This window comes from Pleurodeles waltl, chromosome 7 (assembly GCF_031143425.1).
Source record: "Pleurodeles waltl isolate 20211129_DDA chromosome 7, aPleWal1.hap1.20221129, whole genome shotgun sequence".
Taxonomy (NCBI): Eukaryota; Metazoa; Chordata; class Amphibia; order Caudata; family Salamandridae; genus Pleurodeles; species Pleurodeles waltl.
This window is the reverse complement of record NC_090446.1, coordinates 167,321,888-167,346,986: the sequence shown is the minus strand read 5'-3', so window position 1 is coordinate 167,346,986 and position 25,099 is coordinate 167,321,888. Positions and strand designations below refer to the sequence as shown.

Sequence of the window (25,099 nt, the reverse complement as noted above, 5' to 3'; positions counted from 1 at the left end):
CAGCTCATCACGCAGGGACCTGGAAGTTTTGGCATACACACTTTAAGTATAAAACCAATGCTGGGCAATGCTGGACCCTGGGCAAGGCAGGTGGGCTGCCTAATGTATAACGGGGCCCAAAATATCCTGAGCTGCTTGCACATTCTTCAGTCACTTCACTTGTTGCGCCACCCTTTTCAAGTATGTCAGGGCATTGGTGGAATTGCGGATCCCAAACATTGATACTGTAACTTGTATGTGTGGTGTCACAAAAATTAAAAAGTGTTTGTGCTCTCCTCTAGCTTTATTGGATGACTCCTTGAGTAGAAAGCCTATCTGCTGCAGACTGCAGACTAGCCCCATCTATTGATATCAATATTAATATTTTTTAAGCCTCACATTGATATTTTCTCATCTGTTGCGTAAAACAGATCTAGACATGAAGACATATCAAATGATGTCGGGGGAAGGCAATCAGGCTCCCTTAGGCCCACATTTACCAATATTTGTGCAATAAGCTCACAAAGTATATTATTTAGCACCATCCATCAGCGTTTACCGCAGTGCTTAAGGTGTAAAAGGTAAGTGCCAGAGCCCTCGCCATTAAGCCACCGCACCTTGCTCCACCCAGTGCCAGCACTGCTAATGACAGGATCTACACAACTACTAACCATCACACTGCTACCAGTGCGACAATTCAGACTGTTTGAGGCCCCCGAGCTATAAAAATGGATTGGGCAGCCAGTATTAGTGGTTTCTAATATATATTGAATTAATAAACAACTGTTGTTGTGCTCACCTTTAAATTGCACAAACCGCGCCAACATGTGATGCTGAAAACCACTGGCTCAAATTAAGCACTGCTCGTAAGTATATAGGCGCTATTTTTTGCTTTCCATTCTATCATGTGAGCGCCTATTCAAAACTTAAGTAACTCAAGTCTATTCCAATTCCTACTCTTAACACCTGGGACTTTGATTTTCCTAATTAATCTCTCCTTCCAACCCACATTTTGTTTTCCTTCACTGAGCTGCGTGCTGTTGCACGATCACGTCCCACGGACACACTTTTTGGTTCCTCCTTGGAAAATGCTTTACTTGGTGGCAATCTCAAAATGCCCCATAAATAAATCATTTAATAGAGGCAACGTATGCTTTTGAGATCCAGTAGAAGTTTTTAGTTTTTAATCTTATTGAGCACTCTCCTTTGATACAGTATGTATGTATGGCTGTAGATGATCTGTAAAGCACAACCCAAGATACTGCGCAGCAAAGCCCAGAACAACTAAAAAGTTAGAAAATAAAAAAGTAATCAGGCAGTGGAGAGAAGAAACAAAGAAATGGAGAAGAAACAAAGGAAGGAGGTTTACCTTGAGTGTATAGGGACGAGCAGGATGTTCTATAACCGGGAAGGCTACAGAAAGATGAGCTTTTGCCTGGGTAAAGGGTCTGTAGTTCCTTCCGGGAATGAAGAGGCAGTGACTTTCCCAAATTTGGATGAGGATGAAATTCAAGCCCCACATATTGTAGCCACTGAGTCATCTTAAGGATTTTGGGGGCCCTGGGCGAGCAAGATCTTCGGGGCCCCTCTTTCCAGCAACTTTGAATTTTATTATCCATTTTATGCCAATTCACGCCATATGATGCCACACAATATTGAATTATGTGGTAAAAGTAGAGGTACAGAAATGTGCAGAAGGGAGCTGGAGAGAAAGTTCACTCTAACAGGGCCCCATGGAAGGTTTGGGTCCTGGGCAATTGCCCACTTTGCCCAAGCCCAGGAAATGTATGTCGTCTTATCTTTTTCTTTCTGCCCTTTCTAGGACCACTAAGGTAAAACCAGCTGCTTTACAATTCACGTGTACATTTGTTTTACAACAACTGGACTGTAAGTGAAGTACATATCTAATGTTGCTTAAATAGTCACATGTGCAGGCAATTGGTATATATATATGATGCTTACAAAAATATGTAAAGCTCAATGGTACAGGTTGTTTATGATTTATTTACCAGCTCACTAACACCGACAGATTTAAAATAATTTTGATATGTTATTGGGTGTGAGTGTGTTTTACACACAAACATACGTTTTAATAATAGTGCAAAAAAGATTGATGTGCCAGATATTCCCAGTGGGACTCTGCACAATGAACTATTTCAACAAATTTATATGTGTGCTACGAGAGTTAGAATCCAATTCACAAAAAACAGGTTTTAAAAGTTCTGAAGCTGGTGTCTTGGGCTTATTCATTGTTTGGGGAAGATTTCTGTTTTGTTTGGAGTTCTCAAAGGGCAGGAATATTCCTGGAATTGACATTTGAGTAATTGCAGCAGTGGTCCCCTGTGTGAAGAGTGCCGATTTCCATGTCAAAAAGAGTGCACCAATAAATGCTATGGAAATGTGGATTTGTACAGGTAATTTGTTTCCAGGGCGAAAGTATGTGCCCTCGAGAGGAGCCCTTTCCTCCAAACCCCCAAATGAATATGGGGACAAGAAGGTGTGTTCCCTCCCATAAAAAGAAACTTGCATCTAACGTTCACACAACTGGATTTGCTCCTATTTCTAAGGTGGAAAAGTGTCCGCAAATTTCTTGTGAACATCCATATGTATACACATTTGTGATGGGTCAATGCAATTTGCATTGCTAGCCCACTGATTGGAATTGTCATTATTGCTGTGTCTAACCTTTCACATACGTGCCGGCAGATTTTCCATTTTCCTACCTGCAGTGTGCAGGTGTAGAATTCCACTTTTCTTGATTCGGTTGATCATAATGTGAAAGGTGCTCTTAAAAATTGCCATTTATGTACACTTGGTTGAAACTCAGGTTTAGAAAAACCTTTTGAAGGAGGCTTCAATTTATTTCAACAAAAATGTCAATGGTGCAATCCGGAAAGTGAACCCACTGAAAAGATGAATGCAAGCCCAGGGGCATATTTACAGTATTTTGCTGCAGGGCAGTACTGCAAGGCTTCTTGCTGTGCTGCCCTGAGTCAAATGAAAAGGGCATGAATACATGGTATCTACAAGATATGGCACATTCCTGTCCTCTTCCACAGCGCTGGTGCACAATTAACTGCCATGCGTCAAAGCAGACACCTTGCACCATGGTTCAATGGTGTCTGTGCTGTAGGAATGATTGTTTTTGTGCAGGAAGGAGTTGCACTGTGTTGCCTTACTCCATATCCACATGGCCATGAAAGGTCATGCAAAGTGCTTTGCATGGCCTCGTAGATTTGGGCCTGCAGCCTGCGCTGGAGGTGCATCAAAAAAAGTGATGCACTGGCGACACAAGCTGCTTGTAATTACGCCCCCCATGCTATAACCAACAAACCTGTGTACTCTATGGAAGCCCTCCTTGATCACAGTATCTCCACCAAGTGACAATCCGTGTGTTAATGCACAAATAACTCTCCATTCTGTGCTTCATTTGTACTAAAAATGAGTGCAGGAGCCTGTAGTTTTTCTTAGAAGCCCACCACATCGTTGTCGAATGCCAGGGTTGCTGAATGTCGAGGCTACCTAGTCTGCACTCTACATCATGCCTCTTCCTGCCACCACCATATAAGTCCTCTCTCTATAGCTCACTCTTGTGAATTTTCACTCATCCCTGCTTTCTCCCATTGTAACTGGTTTCCTGTATTTCTCCTCTTCCCTCTTCCTCCCAAATAAGTCCTAGTCCCCAAAAGTCAGCACAAGTGCACACCACCAGCAACCACCTGCTCAAATTAAGAACTGCCCTCACTGAAAATATTAGCAGACATCCACTGAAAGTGGTTCTCACTTGTAGGCTATATTTGGGGTAGTGCCACAATCAGCCTGTAGACTGCAAGCTGATATGGCATGTAAAGGATAAGCACAATAAATCAGCTAAGTAGTTTGCATGTTGCCAATTTTAAGTCCTGGAAGCACCAGGAAGACGATGACGGCTCTTTGTCAGAAGTGTGAGGTACTGTAGCTTTGACGTGAAGAATGTCCTGTAATGGTCAGGATAAGTAGTGAGACTCTGCATTTGAGTATTCTTCTTCTCATTAGTTTGCCTTTCATCTATTATATATTTATTTGGAAGTTCTATTAAGTGCTGCCTGTGTCATAAGTGTCATGTAGTGTGGCCTGTGGCCAAAACCAGTGTGGAGGCAAGGAGTGGGAGATTAGCGAACAAATAGGCGTGCATTTAATTGGTCGCTAGCATAGGGCCTGTATCCCCGGGAAAGGCAGGGGGGGGCAAGTAGTGGAATGCCCCTCAACCACCTGTCAACTTCGCCCTGAAACTTTGCCTGAATGTGGGGGTGGTCCCCTTATGTCATTCACGAGGACGGGAGGGCGCATCAGGGTTTGCTCTGCTTCTGGGTTTGATAATTTGACTTACATTCTTTAATCAGACATTTGCTCTGTATAGAAACGAGCTAAAGGTAACCACCTGATCCGAACCTCAGACCCTTCATTGATCCTGCTTGATGAATGATTTCAAATTGTAGAGGGTCAGGAAAAAAGGAAAACAGTAGTACAAGCCTGTCATCATTTCAACAGAGCTGTCTTCTTAAGGTAGTTAAACGTACTCGTGTGTTGGCTGTTTAAACCAACGAATGAGTGCATCTGTCATCAAGAAGAGCAAACCATGGTTAAAAGCAATTTCAGAAATTCAGCTGAATTGTGCAATGAGCCTGGGGCACACGTGGGCTGTTATTTCCGGTGTCTGGAATGCTTCCTTGTCTGTATGGGAAAAGCTGGGACAAGCTATGTAACACGTGACCTTTCCAGAGATTTGGAAGAAAAATATATGTGAGAGGTGAAAACCAAGAAACTGATGTTAAAAACCATTCAGAAATCTACACCTACAGGTCCCCCCTATTCATGCAAGTATTAAATATGCACCCTCAGCTGTCCGACTTGTTAGTACAAATTTACTACTTTCTGGATTTTGTAAATTCCTATTGAAGTGTGCATGGGAAGCTGCGCCTATTGCAGGATTGTCCAGGGATTACTTATGAGGAAACGTTATTGTAAATCATCAGTACAAGTTCTCTGTGGTGGAGACCTCCTGTCAGAGGGAATGGATTCCATTGTGCATGAACACTTTTTTTCTCTGCGGGGAAAGCATTTTCCCTATGGAGAAAGCCCTTATCCTGTGCCCCTGCCAAATGTGATGGTGACCATTTCTCCACCCTGAAAACAAAGTTACACCAACCCTGTGCTGAAGTAAAACACCTCCCAAGAATGAGGCAGATTGAAGTTTGGGAACACCACAAACGCCCATGTTTGTTCCACGTTTGTGGGCATTCCCAAATGTCCAACGCAAGCCAGACCCTGAGACGATCCTTTCCCCCCCATTTTTTGTGGATTTACAGCTACAGAGGTCTCCACACTGATGGTAAATAGTCTTAAGCCTCCTGGTAATCCATCTGTGTATTCCTGGCAGGCAAAGAAAAGTTAAATGTGGTATGTTTATTACCAGATTTTCCTTTGTGAATAAAGCCCACACATTACTGACTGTGTATGGGTGCAGATTTCCAATTATTTGAATTTCACTAAACCTTTCTAGGTTACATCTGTAAACCTGCACCAATCACAGCCTTCCAGGCATAGTTCTGAAAACCGGTTTGAATTTCCTTTTCACCTTTAAAAATAGGCTTGTGTATATTTTCAGATGTGAACATAACAATGGGAAATCAATATTAAGAACCACATTCCCCTACACCTCACCAGTTTCAGGAAGGGACATTTAAGTGGAGCGAATGAGCCAGAATCCTCAGGGTGTTATTTGGAGGGAGTGTGTGGTACTCTGAACCCTTGGGGCCAGGGATTCTTCGGTGGAACATGTCAGCATGTACTCGCCTCAAGCAGAACTGATGCGGGAGAACCGTAATATCATTCCTTAGCAATTCTTTCTGAGCAACACTGGAAAGATGCCTATGAGGTGGTTTGAGTGGAAGAACGTTTTCTAGATCTGTACTAAAGTGTACAACCAAAATATGGTGTTAGATAGAAAAGTAGTATTGTTTTTACATAGTTTGGGGGCAGAAGGTCAAAAACTTTTAGTTGATATTCAGGACTTAGATAGGGAGACCGGAAGAGGTCTGAATGAGTATGATGTCTATGTAATGTAACTAGACCATCATTTGTTACCAAAGATATCACTTTGATAAATGGATACAGGCAGAGACAGTAGAGGAGTATGTCACTGCTTTGCGGAAACTGGATTTCACTTGTAAAATTGGGCAACTCAGAGATGGGAGGATAAATGATTCGTTTGTGTTGTGTTACAGCTTGAAGAGAGTATAAAAAGAATTGTGGCTCAAAGACGAGCTGCTCCTTTTGGTAAAAGCATGTTTGGATGTGAGAGATATTTGCAGTGACATCATTTTGCAGGTTGATGGAACAAGTGAAAGGAATCCTGAGAGTTAGGTGAAAATTGTAAGTAAGGATGTGTTGATAAATTTTGGTTCATGATCTAAATCAACAATCTTCTCCAAACACATTTTTAAAAGATAACTTGAAGGTCAAATCAGTTGAGGCCCTTGGATGCAAAACCTGGAGGACATGGGCGCCAGCCTTTTGATATGACAGTGTTCTTTGAGACATTTATTGGTTCAAGTATGACAGTTATAATAAGCAAGGGTGTATGTATCACAAAAGAAGGTTGACATTTTGAGCTGGCCACACTAGAAAGAATTAGGTGTCCTGTAGTGGTGGCAAGGAAGGCCAGGTGTGTTTGTATTGTTGATGTTTGGGCATTATATACAGAGGTGGTTGATGGCAAATTCCCAATCTCAATTATAACATAAGTGTTGATGTTTTTGGCAGATCTGAAGATTTTTACTACACTCAGGGGGTCATTCTGACCCTGGCCAACGACCGCAGAAGCACCGCCAACAGGCTGGCGGTGCTTCTGGGGCCATTCTGACCGTGGCGGTACAGCCGCGGTCAGAAAAGGGAAACCGGCGGTTTCCCGCGGCCCCAGGGAATCCTCCACGGCGGCGCTGCAAGCAGCGCCACCATGGGGATTCCGACCCCCTTCCCGCCATCCTGTTTCTGGCGGTTTTCACCGCCAGAAACAGGATGGCAGGAACGGGTGTCGTGGGGCCCCTGGGGGCTCCTGAGGGGCCCCCTAACAGGGCCCCATTAAGATTTTCAGTGTCTGCTTGGCAGACACTGAAAATCGCGACGGGTGCAACTGCACCCGTCGCACACCAGCAACTCCGCCGGCTCCATTCGGAGCCGGCTTCCTCATTGCTGGGGCTTTCCCGCTGGGCGGGCAGGCGGCCTTTTGGCGGTCGCCCGCCAGGCCAGCGGGAAAGTCAGAATGACCGCCGCGGTCTTTTGACCGCGGCACGGTCTTCTGGCGGTTCCCGCCAGGCGGGCGGCTTCTGCCGCCCGCGGGGTCAGAATGACCCCCTCAGTCTGGTGCCCACATATCATCAGGTTCAGCTACATGAAGAGTCACAAGATTTAACAGCTTTTATCGCACCCATCGGTGCTTATAAGTTTCTGCAGTTACCATTTTGGGTTGATGACTGCTGTCTCAGTTCTCCAAAGAATCATGATGTAATTGTGGAGTGGGATCTCTGCTGTTGTGCTCTATCATGATGATGTATGAGTGTAGGGGAAAACCTGGGAAGAGCATGATGATGGAGTGAAATCAGTGTTGAAGGACATTGAGGAAAATGGTTTAATGCTTAGAGCAGGAACGTGTTATTTTGGTCCGACCGAATTGTCTTATCCACAATGTGAAATACGTAGTGGATTGTGTACTTCCTAAACGGGCTTGGTATTAAATGATTTAAAAAAAATTATAACAACAAAGTAACAAAGAGGAGCTTCTTTCTTTTATGAGAATGGTGGAGTATTATGCTTGGATCATTCAGAATGTATCTGAGAAAACAACCCATAATAAGTCTGGTGAGAAAATACTGAACTTTGTTGGTTGTAGCAGTGTGCAAGAGAGGTTGATATAATCAAAGCAGAGTTAAAGAATGTTCTGAGTCTTAAAGTATTTGTGCTGGGTACGGAAAGGACTTGGGTGCGGTCTAGATACAGATGGTGAAGGGCAAGGACAAAACCACTGCTTTTGCTTAATGGAATTTGAAGGGTTCTGAGTAATTGATACTCAAAAATATTTGGCAATGGAGAAGGAGGCATAGCTGTTAAGTTGACAATTAAGAAGTTCAGTTTTTTTAATGGAGCATAAGGTTTATGGTTAAATCAGGCCACAACCCATTTTGTAAGGTATTCAATTCAAAGGGTTTTGGCAATATTTCAGCAATGATCAAGAGGTGGGTGCTATCACTTCAAAAGTTCTTCTTTAGTATTTCCTATCTTTGGGGGTGCATAATCAGGCAGCAGATTGTCTTTCCAGTTTGGTGACAGTTGACTCTTCTGAGGTCCAAGAACAGGAGGATGATGATCAATGATTTGCTGTGTGTGGAGAGACAGAAGGGGCCAGAGGACAGGAAGAGTGGGTAAAGGAAAAGGAGGATCAGAATGAACCCATATTGTGTGAATTGTTTACATAGATTAGAAATGGTAGAAGCACAGGCATAAGGTTAGAAGATGCCCGGAAGCCTTTGGTTTCAGTAAGGGATGAACTATATGAGAAAGTTGGTTTGTGGTTCGATACTGGTTGCACCCAGTGGCGGCGGCGAATAACACAAGGGGTGGGGCGGAAGCAGAGAATAGGTAAAAATAAAAAAGAAATAAAAATAACTTACCTTTCCTCCGTCCCTGCTGCCTCCTGCTGCTTCGTGCTCCTCCTCTTCTGGTGTCCCAGCGTTCACTGCTGGGACACCAGCACAGGCTCCCCAGCAATCCTGGCACTGCCTTCATGCAAAACCTTGCATGAAAGCAGCGCCAGGATTGGTCTGAGCAGCAGTGACTGCTGCTCAGACACAGCCCTGGGATCTGTGCAGTTTCTCCAGCCCAGCTGTTAAACACAGCTGGACTGGAGAAACCTAATTGCGCATGTGTGTTTGGCCAACACTTACGTGCACTCTCACCTCCTGCCCCTCCCTCCTCCTGTGGCCCAGACCCACCCCTCCCTGCACCGCTGTCAGTGTCAGAAGCTGAAAAATAAAACAATATTAAACTATCATTTTATTTTTCTGCTTCTGGCTCAGCCAGTGGGGCGACGCTTCTTCGCCACAGCGAAGGAGCAGCCCCTGGGGGCACCTGTGTCTCTAAGTAAGAGAGTCACAGATGCTGCACACACAGGTCATTTTGGAATAGTAAATACTAAAAAGGTTTACATGCACATTTTAGGTAGTCTGGCCTTGACATACAGAAGAAGAGAGTGATAAGGAAGTGTCTGGAATGTGCCAACAGCGGTTAAGTGATGAAGCCTCGTGTTCCGTGTATAACTGTAAGGTAACAAGCAGAGGAAGATGTAGCTTTGTATTTGGTGACACCACTTAAGGGAGAGAGTGTCTCTCCATATCTGCTAGTGTTAGCAGGTCAATATTCAGATGGCTGGGTTTGTAGTGCATGGGAGATATACCTGCAATAAATGTGATAACATCCTCGAATGGTGCTTTTGATAGTGAGGGTTATCCAAAGCCGTTATTAACTGATAATGATGTGCAGTTGTGCTCAATGGAAATGGAAGAGTGTCTCAAAATTGTTTTGTGGTTCATATGAAATATGCTCTCTACCATCCAGAGACAAATGGGGTAGTGGAATAACTCAATAAAACTATTAACATACCTATACTGTAGGTCAAGGCTACTGATTTAGATTGTAGGAAGAGTTCTGGCACATCTATTGTCTCCCCACCAGACCCCAGCAAGACATTGCTTGAGCTATTCAGGGGAAGATTGCCCGAGAGCATGTTGGTTCCTGAGTGGATTAGTTGGACTAAATGGTGGTGTCACACAGACTTGGACAAGGGTTTCAACACTGGTTTGTCCACATGCTTGTTAATCGTAACACCCAAAGTGCAGGTAAAGTGATAAAGAAAGCAGAGTATCTCAAAGACTATAATTCGTTTTCATGCTTGTTGTTTGTTTTAGAAGTAACATTTCATATATATGGCTTTCATGTTTTCTTTGGGAGAAGGGATGTGTAGCATCCCAGAATCCTGAAGAGTTGGGATTCATGGGTGAAATGTGTAGGCATGAACTGGCTTTGAGGTTCTGACAGACAGTTGGTTGAGCTGTGGCTGGGGTGCTCACATGAAATAAACCAACTTGGGAGAAGGAGGCTTGCATCATGTGCAAATACCTTTGTTTCTACCCAGATTTTAGAGGGTGCTTAGTATATAGGAGTGGATAATATTTTTTAACAGAATTTGTACCTGAAGTATGAAGATTCTATCTGCAAAAAGTAGTAGCAAATTGCAAACAGATCAATGTACTAATACGTAAATTGCAAAATAAGAAATCATAGTGAGACAGCCCTACCTAATAAATATTCACAAGGCAGGCTGCAGTTTGTGACTCACTATGATTGGTCACAAACATATGGAAGGCGGCCTGCAAAGGTAAGTAGACAACCATATCTGTGATTGCTTTTAAATACATTAAAAAACAAAAAACATGTGGCATGTTTTCCTTATAGAAATCTAGACTGTGGTTTAAAAAAAGTTGACTTTTTCTTAAAAGTTTGTTTGGAAGTTGGCAGTGGTCCCTTGCACCGTTCCCTCCATCTCTTCAAACGTTTTTCTTACATTCACAAAATAGTCCCTAAGAACCCTTCTCTTTTGTGAATGGGTTACAACCCCAAAAGGTGAGTCAGCTATTTGTCTGATGCTTTTTGAGTGGAATATTGTCACATAACATTGATGCATCTCATACCGATTCACAATTTTTAAGGGATGTCTACAAAACACCCCTTCCAACATATAAATCGGTATGGGGTAGCAACAATTCAATTTTATGAGTTGATAAAAGTTTGGTTTTAGAACACAGTAAAAAACCTATTGTGGGGGTGGCAAATGCTCTGATTTTGCAAATTGCAATGTTTGTGACTGCAAAATAGGTTAGTACCTTGTCCTTTTTTCCAAATCTGGGGATGCCAGCCACCATGGGGTTTGGGGAGGACACTACATGCAGGAATTGCTAGCAGTTGTTACTCTTGAACTACTGCTTGTAATTCACATGATTTAAACAATCCTATTTTTGTGTAGGTAAGCACGCCTTTTGTATTTTGTAGTTTCATTTGTGACTTCAACAAGTAACACCTTCATGACTTGGAGTAAATTTTCTATGGAACTATATCCTGATTTAAATTTTGGCAGATGGGATACTTTATCACAAACGTGACATATATCCAATAAACCAGATTACAGGACATTCTATCTGATAGCGCATGGCAGTTTGACAATTTATGTGGCCTTTCCGGAATTAACCTTTCTAAACTACATATACTCCTCCTACATTGTCCCTATCACATATCCAGTGCTTCCTTTCGTGTAGTCAGCTTCAGAGTCTGTGAGCCTCCATGGCACATGTGCCATTCATTTTCAAGCAACTCATTTGAAACTGCAAAGGAACATCAATCTGATTTTAAGCATTGCAGTCAGACTGTGGTTTCTCAGTTAATTAGTGTGCAATACCATTGCTGACATGTTGGAAGTGCCCAAGTGCCATTAATCAAACCACGGAAGGGGGGTGTTGTGCTTCTGCTGGCAACAATAACAGCCACAACATCTGGGAACATAGTTTTCCAAAAACTACAGCTGATATTATGCCATTATGTCACATCACACAATTACACTGCTGTAAGTAGTAATATCTTAGGACAGGAGCAATGTGAATAATGTTGCACTTTTTTAGTGCAAAGTCCATCGATGTGTCAAAACTGGCGTGGGGATGTACTTCACGCTAAAATATAGCACAGAATGGCAGATTTGTAGTTAACAAAATTACACATAATTTTGAGTGACTTTCCTGAAATACCACATAATTATGCATATGCAAACTGCGCAGATTTTGCTCACCTGTGGCGATTATCTTACTGTTGGGCCAACAAGCATTGTTCCCTATCAAAAACAGCAAGAAACAGTAGTACATTCACTAGAGAAGTAAGACTCTGTTGGAAACTAAAAACCAGAATGGCTAACTTACTTTTCTTAGTGAAGAGTTTCTTTAGCCGCCCAAAGGAGCTGATCTTGGATTCATTATCCTCGCAGTTGCACTCATCAACGTCCTTGCCATAGTACTTGGACATTAGGTTGGACATTCCTTTGAAACCGGAGGGAATTGCCAAGTTACTCATCCCTTTGCATTTATGAAGCCGGAGTTTGCCGGTGGTATCCTCAATGCACTGCCATTTCTGAAAGAAACACTCTGTTATACTATTTCAACCACACCCCAAAGCACAGTTCATTAAAGATACTTAACTACTTCTTCGGTTAATGATCAGCTCTACTGGCGATATGCTCTCTCTAAATTGCATGTTTCATATCACATGACAATATTGTATCCACAATGCCTACCTAAGTACTATAGTGCAGGCTAAGTCTAGGTATGTCGACATTGTAGGTCAATATTATCCACCACAAAATATTGCCATACAACATTATGAGCTAGGCCTCACCTTAAGTTTATAGTGGTGGAAGTCTTATTTTGCTTAGCTATACACTGGTAATAATGGTTCACGTTGGTTTATTTATATCACAAAATAGCAAATAAGGGGACCTGCCACTGAATAATGTCTTTATGGTGACTGAGGACATTAATCACATAAATAGTTTGCACCAAATACTTATCTGTCAATGTCACGTTTTTATTGCTAACTAAAAAGTCATAATGAGAATACTCGCGACGGAAGCTTTTTATTTATGTTACGTTTGACAAACAATATAAACCTTAACTGCTTCCCGTACAGACGCTTACCAGGCATTACTTTTGGCTTATCAGGGCCTCACATACCTGTATCTACCTACGTGATCAACACCCAATCTTCCCGTTACTGCTCTTGCAGCCCCCCATTTTTTCCCTTAGTTTTATGATCTCATTAAGGCTTATCAGGGCTTCTCATACTTTTATCAATCTACGAGATCAACCTACGTTATCAACACTCAACCTACCCGTTGCTGCTCGGGCAGTGTCATTACCCTTAGTTACATTTTCCTAACAAGATATTCTTTTCTTTATTTCAGCCTACTTAGCTGATTATTCTCTACTACTCTGGCCGCACGGCCCAGCCTTGATGAAGTCACTTGTGTGACGAAACACGTGTTGGCTGTTTTTTCATGATGACACTTTGATTTCTAACGTCTACAAATAAAGGACACCGTCTACTTACAAGACTCAAGATTTCTCTTTACCGTTTACTTCTTCTAAACCTTCAAACGCACTACCAGGGATCTATCATCCCCACCATATGATTGGACAATTTAGTCTGTGTGCTGTGGCCTATTTGTTCTAATATAAACCTTAGCACTGAACAAAAACAACAAAAAGTGAGTGAATTGCTGAACAAATCCTGGTGCCTTCTTCCCATTAAGTATGGCAGCTCTGTGCCCCTCTTATACTATGCCATCCAAGTTACAGAACAAGGATTTTTTTCATGTGGCTGTTTAGTGGGTATTTTAAACCAACCTGTTACATACATACGTGTTATTCTAGAGGTCAGTATTCAGCCTCTCTTTCAATGTTATTCTTCATGTGCCATTGCCCCTCTCTCTGGCTCTGATTTTCAAACTGTATTACAAAAATCCAGTTCATAAAACTATGGGTGGAGATCTGCACCACCCCACACCTCTCTTTTCCGGTGGTGATCTCCGCACGTGCAAGTATACTCTTTTAAAGTCAAATATGGGTGGCACCTTGGGGAGTGGAAGTAAAATATGGAATACTTACACAAAAATTACTCAAGATTAATTAAACTTAAGGAGGGGTTTGGGCGGTACAAAGTAATTCACAGTACACGAAAGTGTGGATAATTGCAATTCACAGAGTAAACACATGAAACGACTCCAGCTCTAATAGTATCAAAACAGCTTTTAAAGAAGACTTAAATGTACTCCAGTCTAGCCATAGAGTAAATCAGGCACAACACAAGGCCACCCACTGGTACTGTGACACCCCCCCGTGGAAATCAGTACATGCAGGGATTTAAACTAACCCCCCCTAGCAGGGGTGGGCAAGGATGCTCTGACGTGAAGGGAAATGGCTCCTTGAGTGAGAGCTCCATCTCTTCAGTGCCCATGTTCTTTGACTTTCTCCGCTCCCAATGAGGGAAGAAACCATGCTGCACACAGTGACATACATTGGAGCCACCAGAGAATAAAGTGTCATTTTCACCAAGACATACCTTGCCCAACTAACCGAAGGCGCAGCACGCTCGCAACTGGCGCTCCAGCCCTGCAGGCACAAGGCCATGAGTCACGATCCGGTGGGATCACAGCAAGTAATTAGATTGTAGTCTCGAAACAAAGTATGTTGCCACCCTTTCTCTGCATTTCCTGAACTCATTGTGCAGGACAACGAAGTGTGTGTGATTTATAGCACCAAGTTTGCCCCAGCAGCTCCTAGCAAGCTCGTTAATCTGAGACTGTGACACATTTCTTTTATTCCCCAGTGAAAAAAACAGTGATACAGCTCAACCAGCGTCCTCATGCAAATGGGCTACAGAGGGAATTTACCCTACCAAAACCCATACTGAGATCTGACTTTTTAAGTGATCGTTATCTTATTTCTACATCATCTCTGAAATACGGTGCATTTACTGGCCACTGTCACGGATCCCACTTCCCACCCATCAGTCATCGCATCATAAGCTTCTGAAACACCACTAACAATACACAGAGCATCCCCACACATTTTTAGACCAGTGTCTAAATAATTGTTTCTGCCTTTTAGGACAATAAAAACCTTCATAATAATACTTTCTGCTGTGACTATGGTCTGGGTTTCAGAAGAGCCTGCTCAGTGTTTCTCTCGTAACTGCTGGTCCTTGGTAGACGTTGTGGACCTATCCTTACTTAGTTTCATTTTAGATAACTAACAGTTATTCGGACATCCGTCTCTGTGACAAGGTTGATTCTATTTTTTTTGCTCTTAAACCACACTTCTGAACCCTCATTCTTAACAATAACCTGCATCTCGAGATCTATGACCCTCTAGCGGTGAAATGGCAGGAAAATTCACCATACCGGGCTTAAAAAGGACAACACCTGATCCGCCACTGCCAGAGTCTCCTATTGAAGGTAAAATGTAACTAAAAGAAATGGTGGTCACTATTCTTAAAAAGTTATCTGATGTACTTCAGCTAGCCTAGACAACAAAAGACAGCAAGGACATTTTGCAACAAGATGTGGCAGGAGTGAGATCAGACATTAAACACATTACAGATGATCTTTCAGTGGTGGAACAGCGCATCAGTGATATTGAAGAAAAATCGCTAGCCACGAAGAAAGATCTCAGCTCAATACACAAAATGTCTAACGCCATGCAACAAAACATTGCTGAGCTCAAAGACAGGAATAGAAGAGGTAATATTATATTATTTGGTTTTCCTGAGGTCAGCACAGCTCTTGTATTGCCTTTTTGGAAGACTGGCTACCTCAAACCTCCAATTTCTCCTCCAATAAGTGCTTTGAAGTTGAGAGAGCTCATCAGATCCCCGTGTGCCAAACTGGCCATGCACCAGCATCAGGCCCACCTAGACCGATCATCTGCAAGCCTCTATGCTATCAACACAAAGAATTAATTCTGGATTTCATCCACAAGCACAAATCCATTTCATGGTAAAGTCACTACATAACTATCACACAAAATTACTCCAAAAATACTATCCATGTGCTGAAAGGTTTTCTGTCCCTCAGACCTAGACTTCAGAATATGAGCATCCCTTTTTCTTTCTCATGACCTGACAGATTTCACATCATGTATTAAGGTTCTACTCGTTTCTTTCACAATCACCGTGACTTGTTAACATTTCTGGATAACATACAAGAAGCTGAGATAGACAGCTCCACCCTCAATTCAGGAACCTTGTAACGTATAATGCGACTTCTTTGCTTTCCTTCACCGTTGATATTATGCTTATTGTGGTGTATTATACAAATGACCTTTTTCACACAATGGCACAGACCTTGGAGTTAACCTCCTCCCTTTGATTAATGATATTTTTTCACTCAATTAAGAGAGATTGCTTCAGTCAGATTGTAATTATATCACTGTGATAATTGTGTTTCCGGTTCACTGACAAATATCCACATATGCTCCCTATCTTCCTGCCTGCTTACTTCTACAGTTATGTGAGGCATATACCTCAATGCCCAGGCATTTTGTTTTCTTCTCTTTAGTGTGGAACTAAAGATCACCTGATCAGAGGTTTTCAGTTGTTATCCTACAGTTATACAGTTTACAAGCTAGGTATTGTACATGTATCACTATGTAAATATGCATTACATATGAACCTCCTCCAGGACTTTATGCCTAATTTTTATTGTTCTACTACAATGCTTGATGGCAATGTAACCCTGTTGATATGAATCCACTCTCTTCCCAAAGTGGCAACTTTTGTATTTGATTTCTTATGATGCTCCCATTGAGCCAGGCATTGTTGCCTTCCAATTCCCATCGGGAGTACAGTTTTGCATGGCACTTTAGAAGTGTTTGTGGTTGTCGGTGGGACAACTTTCAGGGATGGTGGGCCCTCCTCTTATGTTATCCTTTTTCTTTAGCTTTCCTTTTCTATATTTGCCTTTTTCTTTGGACTATATTGTGGTCATGCTTAATGACAGTAGGTCATAGTACATTCTCGATCGTGCCTTTATGTCAAGGTGGTCATGGAACATGTGGAATTCTGAAATGTCACTCACATATTTATTTAGCTAATTTGTGCCTACCTCGTATGCTAAAGATATCCAGATGATGACAGACACTTTACAATTGGTATCATTGAACACTAAGGGGTTGAAGCATCCAGTTAAAAGGCGGAACTTTCTTGACTGTAGTTACAAATTAAAATGTATCACAATCTTTCTAAAATAGACTAAATTATCTGCTAACTACATTACCTCTTTAACAGGCTCCCATATCTCAGAAGCATTTTGCTCACTACCACAAAAAAAGTGTTCACACTTATTACTAAGCAAGCAAAGATTACGGTCCTAGATACAACAGTTGATGAGGGAGGAAGGTTGTTGCTGAACAAGCTATGTAAAGAAAATAAAGAATTTTAGACACTGAACATTTATGCTCCCACAGTAAATGCCACAGGTCTCAGGAAACACGTTAATGAACTGATCTTTAGGCTTCCTAATGATGCTCTGCTGGGAATAGGGGATGGCTTTAACTTGTCACTTGACTCCAGTGTGGATTGTAGCTCGAGAACTAAATTTATACCCTCTTCCTCTCACAAACTACTCCACAAACTGTGTACTAGTTACTCTCTTTCCGACTCCTGACATCTCCGACATCCAGACGGAAGAGATGATACCTTGTATTCCTTTTCTCACCAATTGTATTCCAGAAACAACTACCTTTTAGTGCCCAATAACTTGGCAGGGGTGGTCACCGACACCAGCACTGAACCTAGTTTGATCGCTCACTCAGCTATCTCAGTTACATTAGATTGTTCCACCTCGAGCCCCACAGACAAATCCTGGTAACTTAACCCAGAAATTCTCCAAAATCCCCCACACACTACAACGATTCAATCAGCCATACATAGTTTCTTTAAAGATAATTGGCCGAAAGACTGCAGCCCTTGAATAAGATGCTTTCAAAGCCACTATAAGAAGAGTTATATTAGGCATTAGTGCCCATATCAATAAATCTGCGAACACCCAGAATAAAGATTTAAAAAGCAAAGTCAAACACCGCTCAGAAAAAGAACTTTTCCTGCTACATTCCCTAAAAAAATAGGAATACAACAAAATTGTAAGCACCAAAGCCAGGCAATGGGTGACCAAATTCTACTCAATAAAACTGTGTGCTGGCAACTCTGCGGGAAAATGTGAAGCTGCTACCTCAAACATAAACAAGACCATTCCCAAATGACACAGGTTAAAGATAAAAATGGCCTCCTACTCTTGGACCCAATAGAAAATCCCATATTTTTCTGATTTGTTACAGAAATCTGTATGACGCAAATAAAAATGTGAACTCTGCAGACAGCCTAACATATTTAAATAAGCGTAACATTTCCAAATGGAATGCACACCATGAACACCTGCTGAACCAGAACATCATAGACTGTGAGGTACAAGTACCCATCAAATTTCTCAAACAAAGGAAAGCTTCTGGGCTTGATGGACTCATTGCCGGCGTATACAAAGAGTTCATAGATGAGCTGCACTTCCCCGTCTCAAGATTTTTCCCAACTATGCTGAGTTAGGATCTATTCAGGCAACCACTGCTAAAGAAATGCCACTGATCCCAAAGAAAGGGAAGAACCACACGCATCCTAAAAAATTACAGACCAATTTTATTAATCTGGGCTGCAAGTTATACACAATGATCCTAGCCAGAAAAAGTTAAGCAATTCTCCTATCCCCAATTGGCCCTTATCAAGCAGTTTTTTTATTAAGGGAAGACCCCAACGATAATATTGGATTGCTGGGTCTCCTTGCAGACATAGCAATTCACACAATTATGGACAAAACTGGAGACTACTCCCTAGTATCATGTTGCACCCTTTATAGGGACAAGTAAGAAGTCTGCCCACTTAATCTGTCCTGCATCTAAGTGAGTTTGGGGTCCCAATTTTCTCAAATATCTACGTTTAGAGTTCAATGATGATTTATTAGAATTTGCCCAATCTAGTGGATTTTAAGAAATATCAAATCACCTTTTTGGCAACTCAGGGCGCAAGGTATTTTGATGAGGCATCTGATTACATTCCTGTCCTTGTCCTTGAGGAGCTGCTTCTTGAGAGTCTCTCTCTTCCATCTCTCTTAACGATAAACAAAAATCACCCCATTCTCAGGAATCCTATTTTGAATCATACCAGAAATGCCCTTCTACAGGTAGACTCTCACTCCTCTGAAGTAAAGTCCTGCTACTCCCTTGGAGCTTCAATCTAGCACAAAAAGATATCACACTGCAAACCTCTCCTTAGAAGGCCTCTGGTGTGCAGAAGGCAGATATATTGTAGGCAACCAGGGCTCCAGACACCCCCTCTCCGATTTTCCGAAATCAAATGAAAATATGATATTGCCACCACTGATTTTTATGATTTCCTTAAACTGAATGCAGCCATCATCAAATGCACTGCTTTCCCTTTTAAAGACAAATCCTTACCTAAGTGTCTTGGAACTATCAGAAAACGAAGTTGTGTTGCTCTAAAATATACTCAAAACTGAAAGCTTTAAAATATAAAGAGTTAACCCTCACGTAGAAGAAATGGGTCACCGTTTGGGTTTAGGACAAAAACCCTGAAGTGTCATCCATCAACTGGGGGAAGTTGTGGCCATCCTCATTTCAAAACAAGATTACACCTAATCTGTCCCAAACCAAATTTTACATCCTACACAGAACATTTTGGACCCCCCATGGGTAGCTCCCTTGGGTCTTTTAAAATATAGTTGCTGTTGGAGCTGTAAAACTGAGAAAGCCAACTTATGACACATCTTGCACGAATGCCCCTCATTACACGCACATATTTGATGTTGTTCACAACATTTTCCATCTTCAACTGCCCAGGTACTACTAGCTTTCCATATGCGGATCCTTCAGCCCTCGACACACCCTAACTCTACAGAAGGAGGAATGCTTATTTCTAGATCTAATGTCTACACTAGCCCACAAGACTATTTTATCTACCTGGAAATCTCTGGGGAATGCCTCAAGCAATGCATGGTAGGAATGGCTATGCTACATCAAGGTCGCATAGACGGTCATGTCAACTCAATACCCCTGGGTTTCAGCCAATAAATCACTTTGGAACAACTCAGACTGTTACTTAGATCTAGTCAAACCCTGATAGATCCCTCCCTATGACACGTTGTGATACTAATAACATCTGACACTACAGTACTACATTCCAATTATTATGCTGGATATTGTAATAGATAACTGTGACTTTGACTGCACTTGTTCTAACTTATTGCTGACATATGTACATGTCCTGGATGAGTTTTTACAACAACTTTCCTATTTTTATTTCTTTCCCTTATTTGGTTCAACCCTAGTGGTTGGCTTAAACACATTGTTCTATGTGAAATGTTGTGCGATCTGCAGTACCCTCAGTGTTTAATCATTCTCAGTCGCACCTACTGATACTATCAATGATACAGTTTCTCTAAGCTTTGAAAATGCTTACGAACCCCCCATACACCTTAAACCCAGGGTGCCTGGGGTGAGCTGGTCTCCTCCTCGGCCATGGTTCCCGTGTGCCGGGGACAAGACCAGCTTGACCTGCACCACAGGGCCTCCCAGTGTGCTGACGTCATCAAATGCTGCTGTGGACGTGCAGGAAGCCATTTGCTTCCAGGGCTTTAGGAGAGAGGACCCTCTAAAGGTGAGTCCTTCTCCTGGGAGGTAGTTGGGGGGGGGGAGGACACAGGGGGAAAGGAAAGAGTTTTTCCTTTCCCTCCTGTGCCTGCTATCAATGGATTCCTGCTCTACGATCGCAGACGAGGCCTGCGATCATGGAGCAGGAATCCACCCACTAGGCATCAGGGATCTTTTATGTTTATTTTGGGGTGCGACCCCTTAGGCAAGTTTGCTCCCCGAAAGGCATTATAATGTCTGTGTTTCGGCCCCCCCTCCTGGGCAAGGGTTTCTGCCCTGGGGGCAAGGTTTTTTTTATATGTTTCGTCCCCTCCGGTGCGAGATTGGCCATGTTTTCGGCCGATCTCACCCCTGGGGGGGTCGAAAGCCACAAGGCCCCAGAGATTGTGTTGTGTGTGTTTTTTTGTATCTTAGGGGCACCACTTGGACAAGGGTCGCCCCCACCAAAAGGGGAACATTAGTGATGGCCATTTCTGCCCCCCGGGGCCGATCGGCCTATTGTTTTTAGGCCCATCTGCCCCCAAGGGGGGGCAGAAGCCACCAATACTCCAGGGATTTTCTTTCTTTGTTTTTTTGTGTTGGGGTGCACCTCATTTGGCAAGGGTTGCCCCCCAAGAGGGCACAGTACTGTTGTCCATTTCTGCCTCTCTTGGGGGCAGATCAGCCTATTCTTTTAGGCCCATCTGCCCCCAAGACGCCAGGGATTTTTTTTCCTTTGTTTTTTTGTGTTGAGGGGTCCCCCCTTTGGCAAGAGTCACCCCCCCAAAGGGGGCACAGAACTGTTGGCCATTTCAGTCCCCCTTGGGGCCAGATTGGCCTTTTGTTTTGGGCCGATCTACCCCCAAGGGGGGCAGAATCCACTTAGGCACCAGGGATCTTAAGTGTGTGTTTTGTGTGCGGAGGGCGGCCCCTTTGGCAAGGGTCGCTGCCCAAAGGGGGCACATTACTGTAAGCCATTTCGGACTATTTATTTAGGCCCATATGCCCGCAAGGGGGGGCAGAAGCCACCAAGACGCCAGGGATTCTTTTTTCTTTTTTATTTTTTTTTGTGTTGGGGTGCCCCCTTTGGCAAGGGTCACCTCCCAAAGCGGGCACAGAAATGTTGGCCATTTGTTCCCCCTTTGGAAGCATATCGGCCTTTTTTTAGGCCCAGAATCCACTTAGACACTAGGGATCGTGTGTGTTTGTGTTGTGTGTGGGGGGGCGGCTCCCTTGACAAGGTTCAAACTGTTGGCCATTTCTTCCCCCCTTCTGGACAGATCAACCTATTTTTTATAGGCCCTTCTGCTCCCAAGGGGGGCAGAATCCTCTTAGGCACCAGGGAAAATTTCTAAATGCTTGGTGGCGGGTGTTTGTCAACTGACGAAGTATTTGCATTTGTGATTATAACAGTTTATTTCTCCTTTTTGTTCTAGTTCAAACCTTTGACTTCCTTTGCTGTGGCTCCTTGCAGTTTTGGCAGTAGTTGACCTGCGGTTTGAGTAGTTGCATGTTTTAGGTAAGTAAAAACAATTTACTCCAAAGGAGTATTGTTGCCATGCATGAATGACATGTTTGTAGGTGGTGTACTAAATGCAGTATTGTGTGTGAAATTATCCTTAGATTTGTGCATAATAATATTTGTGTTGTCTTATGTCTAATTTTCTTTTCATTTTTTTAGTGGGATATCATTGGTGATTTCTGTGTCTGTGCAGATTAGTTGCTGCTGAGCCTTGCTTTTCCAGGCAAGTGAGTGGTATAGTTTTTGAGTACATTACTCCTTGTGATAAAGCCAGACTGTTTATTACTTATTTTAGACAGTGCTGGTTCTTGTTGGCGCATTTGTCAAGTTATACTTCTTAGAAAGAATCATTGCTAGCCGGAAAGTGACCACTCAGCAGGTTGTTGGCATGCTTTTTGAGTCGTCTTATGACCATGATTATGAGACCGACTCTACATCTGAGGCAGAGAAGGAAGTGAGAGATTCTAGCAGTGAGTTTTCTGTCCAAGAGGAATCTTCTGATGAGGAAGCCGCTCTCAGTGCAGATGAAGGGCCTGTTTAAGAGGAGGACATTGATGTGCCAATAGTGCAGCAGCCTAGGGCTGAAAGGTTTCCCATTGGAAGACTTGACACCTGGATTGCCCCAAACATGGAGCAGCCAAAGTTGCCTGCCTTTACTGGTCTCCCAGGGTGTAGAGTTAATACGGAAAACTTTTTGCCTGTTAATTTTTTTCAGTTGTTTATGGACAATGTATTTTTGGAAGAGATTGTTGAGCAGACTAATTTGTATGTGGAGCAGTATTTAAAGGCCAACGCTGGCAGACTCAGGCCTCAGTCTAGAGCTGCCCAGTGGATTCCCACAAATCTGGAAGTGTTGAAAAAGTTCCTGGGTTTGACTTTTTTGATGGGGTTGATAAGGAAGATGTCACTGGCTTCTTATTGGTCTACTAGTCTCTTGATGGCAACAGCTATATTTCCTGCATCCATGACTTGTAATCGGTATTTGCTTCTTCTTCTTATGCTGCATTTTGTTGATAATGCTTTAGCCTTGCCACAAGATCACCATGATTGTGACCGTCTTTTTAAGATTAGGCATGTCCTTCATCATTTTGTAGATTGGTTTTCAGATGTCTGTGTTCCAGGGAAAGAAATATCTGTAGATGAATCTTTGGTCCTATTCAAGGGACGTTTGGTTTTTAAGCAGTACATTCCTAGCAAGAGGGCATGGTATCGAATTAAGATGTATATGCTGTCTGAAAGTAGTACAGGGTATGTATATAATTTGTTGGTCTACACTGGTAGGGATTCCAGTATTGACTCCCCTGGTTGTCCTCCCACTTTTGGAGTTGGTGAGACGATTGTGTGGGAACTTGGTAGATGATTGTTTAACAAAGGTCACCATTTGTATGTAGATAACTTCTACACTGAAGTGCAGAGTGGACACTGTTGCTTGTAGCACAATCAATTCTAGCTGGAAAGACTATCCAAGGGAGCTTGTCTGTAAAAACCTTGAGAGGGCCCAGTGCAGTGCCTTGCGTAATAATGAGCTGCTAGCTCTAAATTCTGCAGACAGGAGGGATGTGTACATGCTAACTACGATCCATTATGAGAGTACTTCCTGTGACTGTTTGGGGTCAAGATGCGGAAGTGGCAAACCTGCGTGCATTTTGGACTATAATGAGCACATGGGTGGTGTTGATAGAGTACACAAGAGGTTGGAACCTTACACTGCACTTCATTAGTCTTAAGTGTGGTACAAAAAGTTGGCCGTTCATTTGTTTCATTTAGCAACTTTTAATGCTTTTATTTTGTTCAAGGATTGTTCCCCTGAGTCAAGGATGAAATGTGTTAAATTACAGGAGTCAGTGAATGAGAGCCTTATTGTGGTGGAACAGGCAAGAGTTCCTAGAGTAGCAGTGGTGGAGGATGTGGCTAGATTGAAAGATCGCCACTTTTCTGATCACATTCCTCCCACTCCTAAATAAGACTTGCCCACAAAGAAATGTAGAGTCTGTGCCTGAAGAGGTAACCGGAGGGAGAGCCGGATGTACTGCCCAGACTGTCCCTCAAAGCCTGGTCTTTGTGTGGCTGGCTGTTTCAGGAGTTACCACACCGAGAAGAATTACTGGGAAGTACCGTGAGCGTAAACTGCCTGTTTTATATTTTGTTCAGTTTCATGGTTGGCATTACTGTCATGTATTTAGTTAGAGCTTTTGTGTTTGTACGTTTGTACTTATTTCTAATTAGTTAGTGGTTTCTTTGTTGTTTAAAAAAAAAGTGATGGTGGGGTGCATGGAGTGTCGCTTGGCTGGCAGTGTGCGTTGAGTGGTGCTTGGCTGGCTGTGTGCGTGGAGTGGCGCTTGGCTGGCAATGTAAATAGTGACTTGCTGTTGGCCACTGCAAAACACTGCCAGCCAAATGCTAGTTCACACACTCCCATCAGCTGGTGTGATTGCTGTATCACGCATGTGGGAGTATGAAAGTGATGGGCCCTTGAATGGCACTGTCTGTTGATGCGAGTGTTGTAATGTGCTAGGCCCACAGCTGGCAGCGTGAATGGTCGTGTGCATGTCATGTATGAAAGGTGTGTGAATGGACTGTAAAGTGGTTGGTGCCTTGACACGGCTTTACAGCTCACGAGCTATGAGTCATTGGTTCCGTTTTTTGGCCTTTCAGTTTTTAACAGTGCATTTCATTTTTGTGAGATCTCTTGTTAATAAAATTTGGTCTACTGAACCATTACTCACTCTCGTGCCAAATTCAACCAGTATGTGTGGTAAAAATGAAAAACCCTGCTCCCTTTTAATCAGGCGTCGCAGCACACCCGTAGGTGTCTCGGGTGGGACCCCGATGATGAAGCATGCCACCAACTTGGTTGGTGGGTGAGGGGTCTTTTTAACATGACCTAAGAATGTTTCTTTTCACAATTTTAGTCATCACAGAAGGATGTGGAACATCAAAATGATCTATAACAAAACAACCTCTTTTTCTTGGGGGCTGGAGGGGTGGGGTGGTTGGGGGCGGGGACCTGTGGTTTTGATCCTGGGTGTGGCCTTCATCTAGGGAAACCTACCAAACCCAGACATTTTTGCTAACTAGACACTGGGAGGAGTACAGGGAGGTGTGGAGGTAACCACTGCTTCTCAAAACCTTATCTTCTGCCCATTTTGGAAATACAAAGGTTTCCTTAATACTTATTTTTCACTCTTTATATTTCAGCAAATGAATTGCTGTATAC

General features: G+C 42.8%; 1 protein-coding gene across 4 annotated transcripts in view; it reads right to left on the bottom strand.

Moving 5' to 3' along the window:
- The window catches only part of SULF2 (sulfatase 2), a 417,412-nt gene that overhangs the window by 77,365 nt on the left and 314,948 nt on the right, over window positions 1-25,099 (bottom strand). For all 4 annotated transcript variants that reach the window (XM_069243448.1, XM_069243449.1, XM_069243452.1 and 1 more), the window contains exon 11: window positions 12,036-12,243. In XM_069243448.1, coding sequence (XP_069099549.1) covers window positions 12,036-12,243 — 208 coding nt within the window. The remainder of the gene's footprint in view (window positions 1-12,035; window positions 12,244-25,099) is intronic.